The sequence below is a fragment of the Salmo salar genome, chromosome 23, assembly GCF_965601325.2.
Source record: "Salmo salar chromosome 23, fSalSal1, whole genome shotgun sequence".
Lineage (NCBI taxonomy): Eukaryota > Metazoa > Chordata > Actinopteri > Salmoniformes > Salmonidae > Salmo > Salmo salar.
In genome coordinates, this window is record NC_138313.1 from 36,468,086 (window position 1) to 36,488,225 (window position 20,140).

General features: G+C 41.4%; 1 protein-coding gene across 1 annotated transcript in view; it reads left to right on the forward strand.

The window, feature by feature from the left end:
* Positions 1-4,289: 4,289 nt before the first annotated feature.
* The window catches only part of LOC106584498 (sodium- and chloride-dependent GABA transporter 2), a 55,686-nt gene continuing 39,835 nt past the window's right edge, over positions 4,290-20,140 (forward strand). The window contains exons 1-7 of the mRNA XM_014169873.3: positions 4,290-4,425; positions 10,693-10,893; positions 12,401-12,535; positions 13,288-13,428; positions 13,906-13,990; positions 14,313-14,445; positions 15,310-15,444. Of these exons, the coding sequence (XP_014025348.1) occupies positions 4,419-4,425; positions 10,693-10,893; positions 12,401-12,535; positions 13,288-13,428; positions 13,906-13,990; positions 14,313-14,445; positions 15,310-15,444 (837 nt within the window). The 5' untranslated portion in view covers positions 4,290-4,418. The remainder of the gene's footprint in view (positions 4,426-10,692; positions 10,894-12,400; positions 12,536-13,287; positions 13,429-13,905; positions 13,991-14,312; positions 14,446-15,309; positions 15,445-20,140) is intronic.

Here is a 20,140-nt window from a genome sequence, read left to right on the forward strand (position 1 = left end):
AACTAGTCTAAAGAAGGACAGTTTTATTGTTTCTTTAATCAGCACAACAGTTTTCAGCTGTGCTAACATAATTGCAAAAGGGTTTTCTAATGATCAATTAGCCTTTTAAATGATAAACTTGGATTAGCTTACACAACGTGCCATTGGAACACAGGAGTGATGGTTGCTAATAATGGGCCTCTGTACGCCTATGTACGCACATATTCCTTTAAAAATCTGCTGTTTTATGTTATTTATGTTTATTTATGTTATTGTAATGGACAAAAAATTTGCTTTTCTTTAAAAAACAAGGACATTTCTAAGTGACCCCAAACTTTTGAACAGTAGTGTATGTCTGTATTGATAGTTCTTCTGTTATGTCTATTGTTATAATAGTCTGTTATGTCTATTGTTATAATAGTCTGTTATGTCTATTGTTATGATAGTCTGTTATGTCTATTGTTATAATAGTCTGTTATGTCTATTGTTATGATAGTCTGTTATGTCTATTGTTATAATAGTCTGTTATGTCTATTGTTATGATAGTCTGTTATGTCTATTGTTATAATAGTCTGTTATGTCTATTGTTATGATAGTCTGTTATGTCTATTGTTATAATAGTCTGTTATGTCTATTGTTATGATAGTCTGTTATGTCTATTGTTATAGATAGTCTGTTATGTCTATTGTTATGATAGTCTGTTATGTCTGTTGTTATGATAGTCTGTTATATCTGTTGTTATAATAGTCTGTTGTGTCTGTTGTTATAATAGTCTGTTATGTCTGTTGTTATGATAGTCTGTTATGTCTATTGTTATAATAGTCTGTTATATCTGTTGTTATAATAGTCTTTTATGTCTGTTGTTATAATAGTCTGTTATGTCTATTGTTATAATAGTCTGTTATGTCTATTGTTATAATAGTCTGTTATATCTGTTGTTATAATAGTCTGTTGTGTCTGTTGTTATAATAGTCTGTTATGTCTGTTGTTATGATAGTCTGTTATGTCTGTTGTTATAATAGTCTGTTGTTATAATAGTCTGTTATGTCTATTGTTATGTTAGTCTGTTAAGTCTGATTTCTGTTGTAGGTTAGATGAGGTGAATGTCAGGTCTTTCTCACATTTGATTGGTCAATCAAATCTACCATAGCAATGTTTACGCAGTGTCTTTGTGTAAACATCAGCTGCCACCCACACCACGCACACTTTATTCTAAACACTGGAAGCACCTGTGAGGGGACTCGCAAACCGCCTGATCTCCCGAGCTTATAGAACCCAAAACCACTTGGTTTCACAACAGAAAAATATGTGTTTAATGACCATAACCACTAGTCTGAGTGCTGGTCTGTTTCTGCTTTCTTGCCAACTTCTTATGGAATTGTCATGCTAAACATGTAACAATGAGTGACAAGGAGTTGGCAAGAAAGCAGAAAGAGACTGGCACTCAGGGCAGGCTACATATCCACTAGCTTAACCGTTACCAATCAATGTGTAACTGACACTCTGACTAAGCTATAGATCCCTCAAACTCAACTCTTGACCTCAAAGCCAGTTCCTCTGCATTCTTTCATTGTTCCCCTCTAATTAGGGACTGATTTAGACTGGGTGCAATTAACTATCACGTAGAACAGAGAACCAGCAGGCTCCGGACCTTGTCGGGCAGGGTTTCCCAAACTAGGGATGTGGGGTCGCCTGGTTAGAAAATGTGGTCGGGAGAGAAAATGTGAGCTTGGTTCATAGTCTGGGGTTAGGTCAGTAACCTCCGGTAGCCGCTAGACATGGTTGTTATAAACAGAGCGCTCTTTCTGTTTTCTTCCTACAAATGTGGCTCTATCTTTTCAATGGTTAAAGCTAAAAAATAGTATGACCCCATCACTGAAAGATAAGACTCTCAGGAACACGTGTATATGTACTGTTTCCCTCTAATATACCAACAAACCGTTGGAACCTATTGGACAAGACCAGGCACTAAATCAGACTGGGGGGAAAAGAATATCAAAGATTCAGTATATATGCATAATCATGACCTCTTGGTGCAACAAACTAGTTAAATTAAGATAAAGCAGGGCTTTATGGGAATCTTTATGAGCAAACCTTCCAACTGTGTCTCACAGTCAGACTACAGATCAGGCCCAAACTGCCTTCCTTCACGACAGGAGACCTGGAGCCGCATGCTTAAACCCCCTAATTAACAGCATGGTTGTTATGAACAGGGCAGGCTGATTGTAACAAGGAAAGACAGGGCAGCGTCTTCAGCCTGGCGGACAGACACAGTGTAAGTCCCAAATAGCACCCTATTCCCTATATAGTGCCAAATAGCACCCTATTCCCTAGTCCCAAATAGCACCCTATTCTCTATATAGTGCACTACTTTTGACCGGAGCCCTGTGGGCCCTCATCAAAAGTAGTGCACTACATAGGGAATATGGTGTAATTTGAGACTCCGATCAGCGACCTGTGGCAGTACAGTGAAGAACAGCAGGAAACTAACTAAAATGGGGGAGGATGAAGGGAAATACAATTCATTGTTGTTGGACCGTTTTTTACTCTTTATGTTGTTTTAGACCGGTGGAAATCATCAAGTGTGACAATTATTTTGGACAAGGTCTTGGGCCATTTTTTAAAGAATGGAATGTGTGGGCAATTAATGAAGCTTTCCTCCAAAACAGGACTGAACGACTGAACTATGATGACCTGAAGCAGTTGTTTTTGCTTTGATTTTGAAAATCTAGGCCTGACACTGTCTTGACTCCCTTTATCATGTTTAAGTCGACCTTCAAAACATATTATACTACCTGATCATGTGCACTTGAGGAAGTGGATGGAGTACGTTGATATCATGGTCATTCTATATTTGATAGATCTGGGCATACCCATGGTTTGAAGGCGGGTAAGCGTAGGACATGAAACCACCTTGTCCAACCGACAATGCTCTCAATTGTACCTGTAGATGTATCCTGTTTAGATTATTAGGTCCTTGTATAGGGAGTCATGGTGACACAGCATACAGTTTAATGATAAGAGGAACGATCCAATTGTCAAGCTACTACAAGGAGCATGCTTTAGGATAACTCTGCCAAAGGTTACAATTACTGATGAAACGCCATCCCATCTGTTTGGCAGAAAAATGTGGTGTTGGGGTAACACAATTTCATTGCCAACAGTATTGGTTATGTTAGTTACTGTCAATGCTGTCTTCTGTAAAGCGCTATAGGGCTGTCTACTGGTCATTATCTCCACTGAGGATCTGTTGCAAATCATTTACAATGCACAGGACCTATGCCTACAGTATGAACTAGAGGCAGTTTGGTGGTGGAAGGGTTGAGCTACCCCCCCCCATACAAAGTAAAGCACTGGGAGTAATCGTTAGCATAATTAAAGATGTAGATTATAGATGTAGTCAAATCTATTATGCAGATAGATCATTTGTTGATTTCACATGGGGTTAATTCCTGGAAAGCTAGATAGTTATCTGGCAAAGCCAAGCTGTATCTCTAATTTACGGTCTCTCCAAGACCCTGAATACAAGTACAACTAAGTCAAACAACTGCAGGTTGAGGGAAAGCAAACTTCTGTCCTTGGCTAGAATACTAATACAATTTGAAAAAGAAAATGGAGGGAGGGAGAAGCAAAATGCCTTCACCCCAAAAGAACCTGCAAGGCAGAAAATGCCAGAACACGTCAACCCCAGAAAAGGCCTCTGGATTGTTAAGACCCACAACCTTCAAACAAATGCCCTGAACTGGGCCACTCTAGCCCCATGCGGTGGGAAAATGTTGTGAATGGGGTGCTGGGCCTGTGAGGAAGGGATCCGGTCTATTTTCCGGGGGATGAATCGGGGATGTGTTTGGGAGCAGGGGCTTCACTAAGCAGGAGTGATGTTTTAATTACAATCAGTCAGTGCAGACAGCTTAGAAATCTCACTTGACTAGAGGAATATATGATGGGGTTTGATGGGGCTCTTTGGGGTGCGACGGTGTGTGTGTGTGCCTGCATGCATGCCTGTGTGTGTCAGTCTGTAATGTATTTAGGGAGATCTATAAGGCTGAACACAATATTGAACCCAATCCCACCTCCCCCTCTCACTATAGACCGAGAGAGAGACCCTGGGAGAATGTGTGTTTCCAAGGTTATGCAATCGACCCACCACACAGAGAAGGCACAGACCTCTAGTGTGCTGCATTGAGTGTGTGTGTGTGTGTGTGGGGGGGGGGGGGGGGGGGGGGAGTGTGTGTGTGTGGGTTTCTGAATGGAACTAGAGGAAGGGGGGCTAGCAGAGGGTGCAGAGAAAAGTTGACGAGAAGCTCATTGAAGACTGAACTAAAGTTTGGAGTTACAGAGATCCCCGCCCCTCCATGCACGTTATATAGTGCAACCTGGACACCAACAGGTCAATATCTGGCTAACCATTCAAACCATAAGGCTGTCTTTACATCACTATGAAAGGTGAGTACGCACTGGGTGAAAAAAAATATGCTTACTTTTCCATGCATCTGTACTGGTGAAATCATCATACACAATTACAGTGGCATATTTCCTGCTTCATTTTAGGTTGGCATGAGTTTGCTCTCTTCTAAAAATAACTTTTTGTTGAATGGTTAAGTGTGATGAATATTCAGTGAGTATTGTTGAATCCTAGATGTTGGCTCTGCGCCATGCTTGGTTTGTCTTTATGAAGATATCCCATCTGGTCTGATGTTGCTTCCTTATTGAGACATTTGGGGACCCATTATTTGGCACTTTTTTGATTGTGAATAATGAAAACTGTCACTGAGGTTAGGAATAGTCTAGATGTTGATCTATTGAGAGGAGCTAATGTCCATGGATCTTATCCAGTCTTTATGACATGCAAGTCATGGATATACTCTAAGAAGGTAAGGTTGACAAGTCGTCTGTTGTTGACCACTTTTGGTGATGAGGTCCATAATCACTCTTTTGACAGGTTGCTTACAAATGTGTGCAGATTCAGTTGGATCGACACAAATGCATTGAACATCTAAACCAATTTAAATGCAATGTGTTACTGTATCATTAGAAACAATCCCAACTGCCCTGGTTAACCTTGGCTAATGAATAACATAAGAATCATGCATGACTTGCCTTGCCCTTTTGTCTTTAGAGTTAAATGTATAGTGGGTTGGGTTATGTTCCATTTGTTTGCACCCTACATAAGGAGCTGTTATGTCACCCTACATAAGGAGCTGTTATGTCACCCTACATAAGGAGCTGTTATGTCACCCTACATAAGGAGATGTTATGTCACCCTACATAAGGATCTGTTATGATACCCTCTATAAGGAGCTGTTATGTCACCGTACATAAGGAGCTGCTATAGCACCCTACATAAGGAGCTGTTATGTTACCCTTTATACACCCTTTATATAGTATGACACCAGCTTTTAGATGATTTGTTATGGATCCATGCCATGCTTGTGAAGACTTGTGTGCTATATAAAGAATGTATAAGTTATAGTTAGTTTGAAGTGGGACCATCCCCTCAACTCCATTATGCAATTGAAAAATAATGACTAAACTGCTGTAGTATGTAAGTCCATGTTAATGCAATATTGTTGCTAGAGTTACTGAATAAATGATCCATATGTAATGTGTTACCATGATAGATGCAGCCAGAGCCACAGGAGAATCATTCCTACTTTATGTTGGCATACTTAGCTGCTGCAGGTGTCTGGATAATGTTATTGTTTTTTTTTGTCAGATGGACAAAGTGAGGGGCATACAAATAGATTGAGTACAGTAATAGTTTTTAATATACATTTCTGGTTGTTAAAACATTCAGCTTTTTGGTTTTGTTAAACGTGGCTCTACAGTAGCAACCTAGCAGATTTGATCCTGTGGTGGAAATCAATGTCATTGTTTACATTTTCACTGGGGGTTTTCACTCAGTTGTGTCCTTAACTCATCCAGGACCTTGTGCCTTGTACATTCTGACCACAATCAGTATGATGAGTTTTCACCCAGATCCAAGTGTTCACTTGACTTATCTCAGACAAACAAAGAAACTCAGATACTGGATAATTTAAACATGTACGTACAGTATCACACTCAGTCTTAATGTAAACATAATTTCAGACAGACGTGTTGAATAATTTGACCAGAGATGTTCATTTATCTAACATTTTTATAATTTTTTGGTAATGGTTTGCAAAATTAAAATCCGATACACCTGCCATCGAGGCTGTTCTGAGGGAAAAAGAGGATGCAGCTCAATATTAGGAAGGTGTTCCTAATGTTTTGTACACTCAATCTATATCAATTGGTGGTTCAATGCACCTAAAACCAATGTAGGGTTAAATGATGTTAATAAGAGCTGGAGCAGGATCTCACCACTGGTGGGTGTGATGGCATGCTGTAATGTCCTCAGACAAGTTTATGAACATCTAGTTCCAACATTCAAATCCTTTTCTGTTTTGTGTGTCAACGGAGCGTATCGTACGGAGCTTTGTGCCATATCTATGCCCCCTAGGAAAAAAACGTGATGAAAATAGGGTTGTTATGAATAATGGTGATTCAGGTTGGAACTTGCAGTCTAAATCCTCTGACTATCTTTGTATGACGCCAAGAATCATAATCACTTATATTCACAACAGCCATCTATTATTTCACAATGTCATGAAGCAAATCTTATGGAGAACATTTCCCAAGATGGCAGCGTAGGTGAAGAAGATCTGAGGGCCAACATCAATCCACACCTGCAGTAGGAACAGCAAATGATTAAACAGACATGAACACACACACACACACTCAAACCCACACACAGATTCTCACACATAGGAACACAACATGAACACAAACATACGTTCACAGTCAAATAATAACCCCTGTGTTTTCTGGGAAAAGAGTAGAAATAGTGATATCCCCTGACTATCCGTACATTTTTAAAACAAGAAAATTCTGGCGTCTGGTTTGCTTAATATAAGGAATTTGAAAGTATTTATACTTTTACTTTTGATGCTTAAGTATACTTTATCAATTAAATGTACTTTTGACACTTACATAGGTTTAAAACCAAATACTTCGACACTTTTGCTCAAGTAGTATTTTACTGGGGGACATTCACTTTTACTTGAGTCATTTTCTATTAAGGTATCTTTACTTTTACTCAAGTATGACAACTGGGTACTTTTCCCACCACTTGTAGTCAGAAATAGTGATATCCAGTATTCAGACAGAAAGAGTGATATCCATTAGGCTGACAGAAAGAGTGATATCCAGTAGGCTGCCAGAAAGAGTAATATCCAGTGGGCTGCCAGAAAGAGTGATATCCAGTAGGCTGACAGAAAGAGAGATATCCAGTAGTCTGACAGAGAGAGTGATATCCAGTAGGCTGACAGAGAGAGTGATATCCAGTAGTCTGACAGAGAGAGATATCCAGTAGTCTGACAGAGAGAGTGATATCCAGTAGGCTGACAGAGAGAGTGATATCCAGTAGGCTGACAGAAACAGTGATATCCAGTAGGCTGACAGAAACAGTGATATCCGATAGGCTGACAGAAACAGTGATATCCAGTAGGCTGACAGAAACAGTGATATCTGATAGGCTGACAGAAACAGTGATATCCAGTAGGCTGACAGAAAGAGAGATATCCAGTAGACTGACAGAAACAGTGATATCCAGTAGGCTGACAGAAACAGTGATATCCAGTAGGCTGACAGAGAGAGTGATATCCAGTAGTCTGACAGAGAGAGATATCCAGTAGTCTGACAGAGAGAGTGATATCCAGTAGGCTGACAGAGAGAGTGATATCCAGTAGGCTGACAGAAACAGTGATATCCAGTAGGCTGACAGAAACAGTGATATCCGATAGGCTGACAGAAACAGTGATATCCAGTAGGCTGAGAGAAACAGTGATATCTGATAGGCTGACAGAAACAGTGATATCCAGTAGGCTGACAGAAAGAGAGATATCCAGTAGGCTGACAGAAAGAGTGATATCCAGTAGGCTGACAGAAACAGTGATATCTGATAGGCTGACAGAAACAGTGATATCCAGTAGGCTGACAGAAAGAGAGATATCCAGTAGGCTGACAGAAAGAGTGATATCCGATAGGCTGACAGAAACAGTGATATCCAGTAGGCTGACAGAAAGAGAGATATCCAGTAGGCTGACAGAAAGAGTGATATCCAATAGGCTGACAGAAACAGTGATATCCAGTAGGCTGACAGAAAGAGAGATATCCAGTAGGCTGACAGAAAGAGTGATATCCGATAGGCTGACAGAAACAGTGATATCCGATAGGCTGACAGAAACAGTGATATCCGATAGGCTGACAGAAAGAGAGATATCCGATAGGCTGACAGAAAGAGAGATATCCAGTAGGCTGACAGAAAGAGAGATATCCAGTAGGCTGACAGAAAGAGTGATACCCAGTAGGCTGACAGAAACAGTGATATCCAGTAGGCTGACAGAAACAGTAATGTCCAGTAGGCTACCCACTGTAGTCAGTCAGTGAGTCTGTTGAAGTGTAGTCTTTTATGAGAGAGGTGAATGCTGGCCCAGTGACTTGGCTTGAGACTTTATGAGAGAGGTGAATGCTGGCCCAGTGACTTGGCTTGAGACTTTATGAGAGAGGTGAATGCTGGCCCAGTGGCTTTGCGTGAGACTTTATGAGAGAGGTGAATGCTGGCCCAGTGGCTTTGCGTGAGACTTTATGAGAGAGGTGAATGCTGGCCCAGTGGCTTTGCGTGAGACTTTATGAGAGAGGTGAATGCTGGCCCAGTGGCTTTGCGTGAGGCTTTATGAGTGAGGTGAATGCTTGGCTTGAGGCTTGGCGTGCTCGGTTCTCCTCAGTCTTGGCCTTCATTTCAGACAGCCCCCTAGCTTCTGTATAAACACCTATCTGCAAAGCAGCTGTCCTGTTACTAAAAATGAGACAAATATTTATTCTCACCAAGTAAAAAAAAAAGTGGGGCCTGCACCCCTGGACTGGAGTCTGGAGAGGTCTCAGTGTGGAGGAATTTGGCTTGTGGGTCACACTGCCCCCGTGGCCCACACTGAGCCTGTGAAAAACCAAGGTAAAGTGTGATCAAGCTCCCTGGCAGCCTGGAGATCTCCTCTATGCCGTCCCAGCAGCACAAAGAAGCCCCTTGCCAATAAGAGTCCTTTATGATGCCAAGCCTTCATTCCCACCAAATACCTTCTGAAAACAAGGGGCTCTATTTTTACCGCTGGCCACAATTTGGCCCAGGCTCAGAAGATGTTGGCTCCTCTCTCCCCTCCATCCCATCCACCCTGCCCTGCTCTACCAGTGATAGGTTGAGCTAAGAGCACATTCCCAAAGCTTATGGCACAACGTGGTTGCCATCTCTCCTATTGTTGCAGACCTAAATTCAACTCTCTCTGCCGAGAAAACAGCCGTCTTATTAGACCCAGGAGAGCCAGGTCGGAATGGCCCTGGTGTTTTGGGTTAAGGGGGGGAGGATTCGTGGAACAGTCCTCTCCCGCAGGCCGAACATGAATATGTTTTGTTTGATCTGTGACGGGAGGGGCTACTGGACTAACCAAGTTGAGAGAGGGAGACAAGGGGGTCAGAGAGAGATAGAGTGAGGGAGAGAGTGAGAGGGAAGAAGAGAGAGTGAAAGAGAAAGAAACAGAGAGGGAGTGGGAGGGTGATGAGAGGCCTTGTTAATGAGATACGACAGTAGTGAGCACGGTCAGTGAGCTGTCTGTTTCCTCTTTCAGCATCACTGGACCTAAACACCGTCCGGCCATGAGTTGTGAAGCTCAAACAAGCCGTCACGTAAGACCCAATTTTCAGTAACGGGACCCCTTCTAGACAGTGAGGGACAGAGTGTACAAAACATTAAGAAGACCTTCCTAATATTGAGTTCCACAGGGATGCTGGCCCATGTTGACTCCAATGCTTCCCCCAGTTGTGTCAAGTTGGCTGCATGTTCTTTGGATGTTGGACCATTCTTGATACACACAGGAAACTGTTGAGTGTGAAAAACCCAACAGCGTTGCAGTTCTTGACACACTCAAACCAGTGCACCTGGCACCTACTTCCACATCCCGTTCAGACACTTAAATATTTTGTCTTGCCCATTCACCCTCTGCAAGGCACACATACACAATCCATGTCTCAATATTCTGTCTCAAGGCTTAAAAATCCTTCTTTAACCTGTCTCCTCCCCTTCATCTACACTGATTGAAGTGGATTTAACAAGTGACATTAATAAGGGATCATAGCTTTCACCTAGATTCACCTGGTCAGTCAATGTCATTGAAAGAGCAGGTGTTCTTAATGTTTTGTCAATGTTTGATTCTTGCTTGCCGTAAATTGTGCGTGAGAACTACAGAATGTCTTGAAATTCTTCCTTCTCTCACACCTCTTGCTGCTTGACCTTTGTTCCAAACACTCAAAGGGGATGTATGCACAACTGAAGGGCCCCAATAACCCCCATGTCTTTGAGGCTTGTACTCCTCCCATTGTTCATTTCCAGGAGATAGTCCCCAGGGAGACTTAAAGACTGTAACGTTGTGTTTGCTTTAAGATGAGCCTGTTGATCTGGGAGTGGTGTGATAAAGGTATACAGATACTACAAGAGAAACCCCTTCCCTGCTCCATATCACTACACAGTAAATGCAAGACCTTAGGCTGTGGGGTTAGCCTATATAATTATGTAAGGTAGTGTTACTCTCCCTCCCAGTGTCTCACCTCTCCTTCACTCACTCTAATGTGTTGCTTCTTCAGGCGACATGGAGAGCCTGCCCAAGATGGACCCCTCCAACGATCACAGTCGGCCCCTGGACATTGTGCCACAGAGCGATGAGAAGATGAAGGAGAGGGGTCAGTGGGGCAACAAGGTGGAGTTTGTCCTGTCTGTCGCCGGGGAGATCATAGGACTGGGAAATGTGTGGCGCTTCCCTTACCTGTGCTACAAGAACGGAGGAGGTGGGTGTTATCCTTTTACTGCAGTGGGCTAAATCTGGGTCACTCAGAGTGTTTCTTGGTAGTTTTAAACAAATATATTTTGAAACAAAAGTATACACCTCACACACATGGTTATGGACTAAAAGAAAAGAAGAAACCTGTACCATGTCAGATATAGAGTTGAAATGTGTTCAATGTTGAGTTTGCATCCCAATATTACACTTTATATACTTCACAGAAGACTGAAATATAACAAAAACCGTTTCACATAAAAAGACCAGATTTTTGGCTGTTTTTTTAAATATATTTTTTAATAATGTAATTAGGAAAGATATGAATAACATTCCACCCATGAGGCCACTAGGTCATTTGAGTGCAGGAAAGGGCAACCATCACAGTGCTCAATGACAACATGTCACATCATTTTGTTCATATTATCGGTTCATAATTGTCCTTCAGTACTATTGATCAGGACAACTGTGACTGATGTCATATCCATATCATTAAAGAAATGTAAGTTTACCAGCTATATTGCCTTTAACTGACCCAAAGCCTGTTGTTATGAACTTAAATGGCACTGGAGCCTTTGAGTACATTGTGTTTTAATGCTAGAAACCGTTATGAAGGGCATGGAATCTGGGATTAGCAGTGGTGTAAAACCTCAATAGTGCTAATTTGAAGGTATGTAAATTGTTGTTGAGCAATAAATCCCCCTAATGAATTTTTGACTGATATGTTTATGCTTCTGTGCCGCCTGCCAAGCCCAGACACATCAAACATATAAATCATGCAGTACAACAGTAGCAAACAACATACTCCTGTTTGGAATTTATTATATCCCACAATATTATGGAGGTACCAATTAAAAGGAGTTTTTCAGAATGACAGGGTTGATGTCTTTTAAATTGGTCGTTTTAAAAGAGGTTGAGTAGACAAACAGACGGACGGACGGACGGGGGCACAAGGTAGTCCTGGGTTTCTTAAACTTCATTGTTTTTATATCTGTAGAACTTTAGGGTGAAGAGAATGTATCATTTTATCAGAAAACAATAATTGATGTATTATGTCTAGACCCCATTTCTCATATCTTGGTAAAATGTCATAGTAATAGCATTGTAACAGCAAACTCGCCATTGTCCAAATGATTTACATTATTATACAAATGACAGTAATTTGATCAACATTTTCAAATCATTTGGAAAATAAATAAACTTAATACACACATTTCACAAAGTTACTCCTCATTCTTCTGGAAAATGTTCTCCAAATCGGGGTCTTCCGTCCATCATTAATTGTAACAGAAGTTGCACCACAAGATCTGTGGATATCCTACCCGGCGAAGGAAACGTGGGATGCTGACTTTAAAATGGGCCAAATCAAGGTAGCATTTTAGAGTACCTTTGGGACGTCCAACCTTGAAATGTTGCCTCAAAAAGCATCATCCTTGTTGATTACATATGTCCTCTGACCTCATATCAAAATGGAGTTCTAGTGCTCGAGTCGACAACTTCCCCTCTCCTCCCAACAGGGGCTTTCTTCATCCCCTACCTGATCTTCCTCTTCACGTGTGGGATCCCAGTATTCTTCCTGGAGACAGCTCTAGGACAGTACACCAGCGAGGGCGGTATCACCTGTTGGAGGAAGATCACTCCACTGTTTGAAGGTGATCCTCCACTAATATCTACTGTCTATGAAGAAATGCCTTTCTTCACAGATTTGCTCATTTGGATGTTCCTGTGAAACTACTGGCTTTTCGGTTATAGTACAGTTACAAAACATTTTGTCAGAACTATATTTTATTTCATGTGCACTGCATATGAATGTGTTTCAAGGACAGGATTAAAGGGAAAATCCACTCAAAAACTATATTTTTGATATTTTGCATCATCACGTTGCTTCTTCAAAGGGCAAAACATTTTGGGACTATATCAACAGTGGACTAATTATAAAAATACCAAAACATCGTTTTTTTGGTGGATTTTACCTCTATCTACAGTCATGTCTACTACTTGTCTGCATAACGGAATGGAATAAGAGAGACATTTTGAGAACCTTTTGCGTTAGTGCATGTGTGTGAGTGCATGTGTGTGTTTGTGCATGTGTGTGAGTGCATGTGTGTGTTTGTGCATGCTTGTCTGCCAGTATGTAGTAGGAGGGGGTTGATGTAATGGTTGGCATGCCACTGACACTGGCACACTTCCAAGTATCCAACGCTTTCATCATTCAATTGGCCCCTAATAAGGACAATATAACTGTAGACATTCACACAGGAGCCAGAGAGGCTACCGGATGGGAAATGGTGGAGTCGGCAATGTGAATGAAGTCATGGTTTTCATGCGTGTTGTTGTATTCAACATTGAAAAGCATTGTCATAGCGAACCACAATGCTCCACTTGTCCTTGGTCCCCGCTGCAGGAGTGGGCTACGCCACACAAGTCATCGTGGCTCTGTTGAACTTCTATTACATCATCGTCCTGGCCTGGGCCATCTTCTACCTGTCCTACTCCTTCACCTGGGACCTGCCCTGGGCCTCCTGCAACAACACATGGAACACAGGTCAGAGATCCACCATAGGCTCAGTGGACGTTTTCCTTATTCAATCTTGTCGAAGCTCTTCCTCTTGGGCAGAAGGAATATGATTGGTTGGATGAAAGCTCAATGGCAAGGTTGCTGGTTCGAATGTCACCCAACCCCTAACCCAAACCAATTGAGATTACTTAAACTGAACCAATCGTATTTATTGCCTAAACATTCACATTGTTTCTGCCCTCGAGACAGAGCTGCCCTCAAAACACGATCGAATTAGGAAAACTCCAATATGCCACCATATACAGAGAGAGGTTGAGCAGAAACATCCAGGACTACACTCACTTATTAATCAAATGTATTTATAAAGACTTTTTACATCAGCAGTTGGTGGTGTCCCATGTAGTCTTACCTAACGTTAGAATATGGTTGGGTTCCCTAGAGAAACCACATAGCTGGTGTCCTCACTGAACTTGTGTGAACTTGTTGTGCATTTCTGTTCTCAAGATTCCTGCTTGGAGTTCCAGAGGATGAATGACTCTTTCAATCAGCTACGTCTGAACGCCACGTCTCCTGTCATTGAGTTCTGGGAGTAAGTACTAAGAGTCTATTGTTTCTCCATCCCCTTAAGGAGCCTGGGTGGCCTACTGTTTATTCCTCAGCCAACTGGCCGTTGTCTTGCCAAGTGGTGTTGCACTGCTGAATACAAAAACACGATGGCTTGAAGATAGTCTTCTTTATGGGTGATTTTAAGAGCTGTGGTGTCCTTACAGATACCTCCATAATGTACATGTTTGCTCTGTAATTTCAGAGCTTACTAATCATGTTTGGTTATCTGTAAATAGCAATCACATATGTATCCACTTATAGTTATCTCACGTTATCTGTTCCCTTGTGTGTTTGTGATTTTGTAGGCGGAGGGTTCTGCGTATCTCCTCTGGCATAGACAATATAGGATCTCTCAACTGGGACCTGGTGCTGTGTCTGGCCATAGCCTGGATACTGGTTTACTTCTGTATCTGGAAGGGAGTCAAGTCCACTGGCAAGGTACTCTACCTTCTGTCTCTGTGAGCCTCCCTAATACAGTTCCTGAACAGGAAGAACCTCTGAGCCCTATCCAGATTGATTGATTGAGTGATTTTATTTGGCAGTTTAAGAAATACAACGATTTACTGTATTTCCATTGTGGTCCCTTAAAGTGCATGGTGCAATAAATGATATAGATACAGACATGAAAATGGTTCTACCGTTCAGTCACCAGAAAGCTTTTGACATTCGTTTAAAAATACGTTTTGGTCGATATAGCTTTAAGTTGTTGTGGTAGTTTATTCCACTTAACAGCACCGGTATATAGAAAGGTGTTCTTACCGGAAAGGCTCTTAAATTTGAAAAAGTCAATAGCATATTCTCTGGCAATCAATAGGACCAAGAGTTACTCCTGGTCTGGTCACTTGTTCAGGACATATTCTAAGTATTTATACGCATTTCTCAAAGTTGCTTAACACCTTTGGACAGCCAGGTACTCTAGGTATGTGGTCCTGTTGAAGTCTGGCAGATAACGTGATACAGTACCTGAGATGACTACACTCTTAGAAAAAAGGGTTCCAAAATAGTTATTTGGCTGTCCCCATAGAACCCTTTTGGGGTCCAGGTAGAACCCTTTCTACAGAGGGTTCTACATGGAACCAAAAGGGGTTCTCCCTGTGTTGACAGCCGAAAAACCCTTTTATGTTCTAGATAGCTCTTTTTTTAGAGTGTGTAGTGACTCTTTTGCTTCTTATTATGAATAGACACCTGTTTAACCCACTGTGTTGTACATTGCTATCTGTGATCCTTGGTGCTGTACTGTTTTGCACTGTGCATACCGTAGCCATGTGTATGTACAGTACAACCCTAACACTGTTCCCTCAGGTGGTGTATTTCACAGCTACCTTCCCCTACATCATGCTGTGTATCCTGCTCATCAGAGGGGTCACCCTACCGGGAGCCTTCATAGGAATCAAGTTCTACCTTTACCCAGACCTGGGCCGCCTGTCCGACCCACAGGTACGCACACACAAACACACACGCACACACACATCCCGACCATCACATCTGTGGGAAGTGGAAAAACCCCACAGTGTGTGTGGACAGTGTTTGACACGATGACCCTATAGACTGACTGACCCAGCGCTCCTCTGACCTCTGCCTGTCAGAAAGAAAACACCTCACAGTCACACCTCTTGTGTATTCCCCAAGGTTACTATAGTTACTGTAGAACTGTGTTCCTGTACATAGAACTTGGACGATGAATGATTCACTTCGTTAGTTGAGCGAGTAATACTAATATGAAAGTGATTAATATATTTTGATTAGGAGGAGTGGTGCTTTGGGAGTGATGTAGGATTGTCCTCCAACCCCTTCGGACCTAGCGCAATATCATCAAGAATGTTATAGAGCTGGATCATTAACAAATAAAACCTTGTCTGGTCAAGAGAGCAGAACATGACATGGGGAAAACCAGGAGGACGTTGTCTTTCATACTAATGCCGTGCCAGAGAATGACCGAATCTGTAAAGTTGACAGTCCCTAGAAATATTTGACGAGTGAGAGGATCTGGAGAGAAGAATACAGGTGTGCCAAGCTTGTAGTGCCATACCCAAGAAGAATTGAGGCCATAATCGATGCCAAAGGTGCTTCAACAAAGCACTGAGTAAAGGGTCTGAATACTTAGAAAAATAATAATAGGCAAACATTCTAAAAAACTGTTTTTGCCTTGTCATTATGGGGTATTGTGAGTAGAATGATGAGGGGGAAAAACGATTTCATCCATTTTAGAATAAGGCTGTAACTTAACAAAATGTGAAAAAGTCAAGGGGTCTGAATACTTTACAAATGCACTGTATACACTACCGGTCAAAGGTTTTAGAATGCCTACTCATTCAATGGTTCTTTATTTTTGCTATTTTCTACATTGTAGAACAATAGTGAAGACATCAAAACTATTAAATAACACATATGGAATAATGTAGTAACCTATCAAGGCACAAGCCGAGACCCAGCTGCAGACACGAGGCAGATGGTTGGAGTCTTACAATGTTTAATAATCCAAAAGGAGTAGGCAAGAGAATGGTCATGGACAGGCAAAAGGTCAAAACCAGATCAGAGTCCAGGAGGTACAGAGTGGCAGAAAGGCTTGTGGTCAAGGCATGCAGAATGGTCAGGCAGACGGGTACAGAGTCCAGAAACAGGCAAGGGTCAAAACCGGGAAGACTATCAAAAATAGAATAGCAAAAGGAGAACAGGAAAAACACGCTTGTGTGTTAAATACGCTCACAGGGATAAATACACCAGGGAAAATAAGCGACACCTGGAGGGGGTGGAGACAATCACAGGAACAGGTGAAACAGATCAGGGCGTGACAGTAACCGAAAAAGTGTCAAACAAATCAAAATATATTTTATATTTGAGATTCTTCAAATAGCCACCCTTTGCCTTGATGACAGCTTTGAACACTCTTGGCATTCTCTCAACCAGGTAGTCACCTGGAATGCATTTCAATTAACGTGTGTGCCTTGTTAAAAATGTATTTGTGGAATTTATTTCCTTCTTAATGCGTTTGAGCCAATCAGTTGTGTTGTGACAAGGAAGATACAGAAGATAGCCCTATTTGGTAAAAGACCAAGTAAATATTATGGCAAGAACAGCTCAAATAAGCAAAGAGAAACGACAGTCCATCACTACATTAAGACATGGTCAGGCAATAAGGAATATTTCAAGAACTTTGTAAGTTTCTTCAAGTGCAGTCGCAAAAACCATCAAGTGCTATGATGAAACTGGCTCTCATGAGGACTGCCACGGGAATGGAAGACCCAGTTACCTCTGCTGCAGAAGATAAGTTCATTAGAGTTACCAGCCTCAGAAATTGCAGAACATATAGATGCTTCAGAGTTCAAGTAACAGACACATCTCAACATCAACTGTTCAGAGGAGACTGTGTGAATCAGGCCTTCATGGTCGAATTGCTGCAAAGAAACCACTACTAAAGGACACCAATAAGAAGAAGAGACTTGCTTGGGCCAAGAAACACGAGCAAGGGACATTAGACCGGTGGAAATTTGTCCTTTGGTGTGGAGTCCAAATTGGAGATTTTTAGTTCCCACCGCCGTGTCTTTCTGAGACAAGGTGTGGGAGAGCAGATGATCTCCGCATGTGTATTTCCCACCGTAAAGCATGGAGGAGGTGTTATGGTGTGGGGGTGCTTTGCTGGTGACACTGTCTGTGATTTATTTCGAATTTAAGGCACACTTAACCAGCATGGCTACCACAGCATTCTGCAGTGATACGCCATCCCATCTGGTTTGGGCTTAGTGGAACTCTCATCTGTTTTTCAACAGGACAATGACCCAACACACCTCCAGGCTGTGTAAGGGCTATTTTACCAAGAAGGAGAGTGATGGAGTGCTGCATGAGATGACCTGGCCTCCACAATCCCCCGACCTCAACCAAATTGAGATGGTTTGGGATGAGTCTGACCGCAGAGTGGAGGAAAAGCAGCCAACAAGTGCTCAGCATATGTGGGAACTCCTTCAAGACTGTTGGAAAAGCATTCCAGGTGAAGCTGGTTGAGAGAATGCCAAGAGTATGCAAAGCTGTCATCAAGGCAAAGGGTGGTTATTTGAAGAATCTGAAATATAAAATATATTTTGATTTGTTTAACACTTTTTTGGTTACTACATAATTCCATATGTGTTATTTCATAGTTTTGATTTCTTCACTATTACTCTACAATGTAGAAAATAGTAAAAATAAAGAAAAACCCTTGAATGAGTAGGTGTGTCTGTAATGCTTTTCTTAGAGAAGTGGATGAGTCAGGCGCAGGACACAGGGATAAAGGTAAACAAAACGTGTTTACTAAAATTATCCATAAATCTTCTCATCAAAATACATAGTTGGAGAAACACCTCCAGCTACATAAAACTGACAAACAATCACCGACAAGACAAACAGGAAATGCAGAGGTTTAAATAATGAACATAATTAGGGAAAATCAAAACAGGTGTACACAATAAAGACAAAACCAAACGAACAGTGAAACATCGATCGGTGGCAACTAGTAAGCCGGTGACGTCGACCGCCGAACGCCGCCCGAACAAGGAGAGGGGTCGACTTCGGCGGGAGTCGTGACAGTGTCCAGACTTTAGATTGGTAGTATATGTGTCTTTCAAATCTTTGAATGTTCTCTAACCATTACTGTCCATGATATTGGCAAGTTACGGATTCCAACTTTGGACCATTGTGGGGATGCAAAAGGCTGCCTTCCAGATCGCAAGGCATTATTGTGAAATATTGGCTTATGGGCATGCCGAGTTACAATGTTTAAACATTTTGCACCAAATATAAATTGTGTGAGCAATAACAGGACCAAAGCGTAGTTTACATTGTTTAATGGATACATTGGTTCCTCAATTAAAAGTTCGAACCACCAGAGGGCATCTTTAAGCACATCTATTCCACTTATTAATCAGGGCATTAGAAGCCGAGCAAAGAGCACCACGCCATGCAATTGTGAATACACTTCATGATTAAAATTGAATTATATATTTCATTATAGGCCCATGGGAAGAAAAAAAGAAGAAGATCAAGCAAGCCAAGTCCCAATATGTGCAGAATAGTGTATGAAATATTTGGATGGTTAGGATCGGACCCTTTTTATCAATGTTTTCCTAAAATAACATACCCAAATCTAAATGCCTGTAGCTCAGGACCTGAAGCAAGGATATGCATATTCTTGATACCATTTGAAAGGAAACACTAAGAAGTTTGTGGGAATGTGAAATTAATATAGAATAATATAACACATTATATCTGGTAAAAGATAATACAAAGAAAAAACATTTAGTTTCATCTTTGAAATGCAAGAGAAAGGTCAATATATGACTTAGGAGTCTAGGCCCAATTTAGATTTTGGCCACTAGATGGCAGCAGTGTATGTGCAAAGTTTTAGACTGATCCAATTAACCATTGCATTACTGTTCAAAATATTGTATCAAGTCTGCCCAAATGTGCCTAATTGGTTAATTGATACATTTTCAGGTACATATCTGTGCACTCTCCTCAAACAATAGCATGGTATTTTTTCACTGTAATAGCTACTGTAAATTGAACAGTGCAATTTAAGCTTTCTGACCATATAAGACATCTCTATGTCCTGGGAAATGTTCTTGTTGCTTACAACATCATGCTAATCACATTAGTGCACATTAGCTCAACCATTCTGCGCAGGACACCGCTCCCTAAAGGCCAACATTTGTTTTTTTTCAGTTAAATCTGGTCGTTTCAATTCAAATGTGACTAGTTCCATTCTCCATTCTCTTTTTGATATTATATCCTGGCTTTTATTTACGATTATTTTTGTTGTAGCCCGTTCTCCAGTTCACAGTGCTGTATGGGTTTTGACTGACAGCTGTTATAAACTTAAGCACATTGGCGCAACAAGAAGATGCCCCCACCTCTCCCGCTAATTGCGGTACTTTTGCTCATTTGTTGTTGTCTGAGTGAGGGAAATGCTGTAAATCGAGATGTTACCAAATGCTTCTTTCTATTGTTGTTATCTATTCGGTAACATTCCATAATCATTCATTCAGAAGGTGCGCTCGCTCATGTCCTCACTCAGATGACTGACCGGCAACATCTATCCGTAGCCTAAACTGAATTTTCACACCTAGCCAAGCTATTAGACAATCCTTTTGTAAGTTATTGG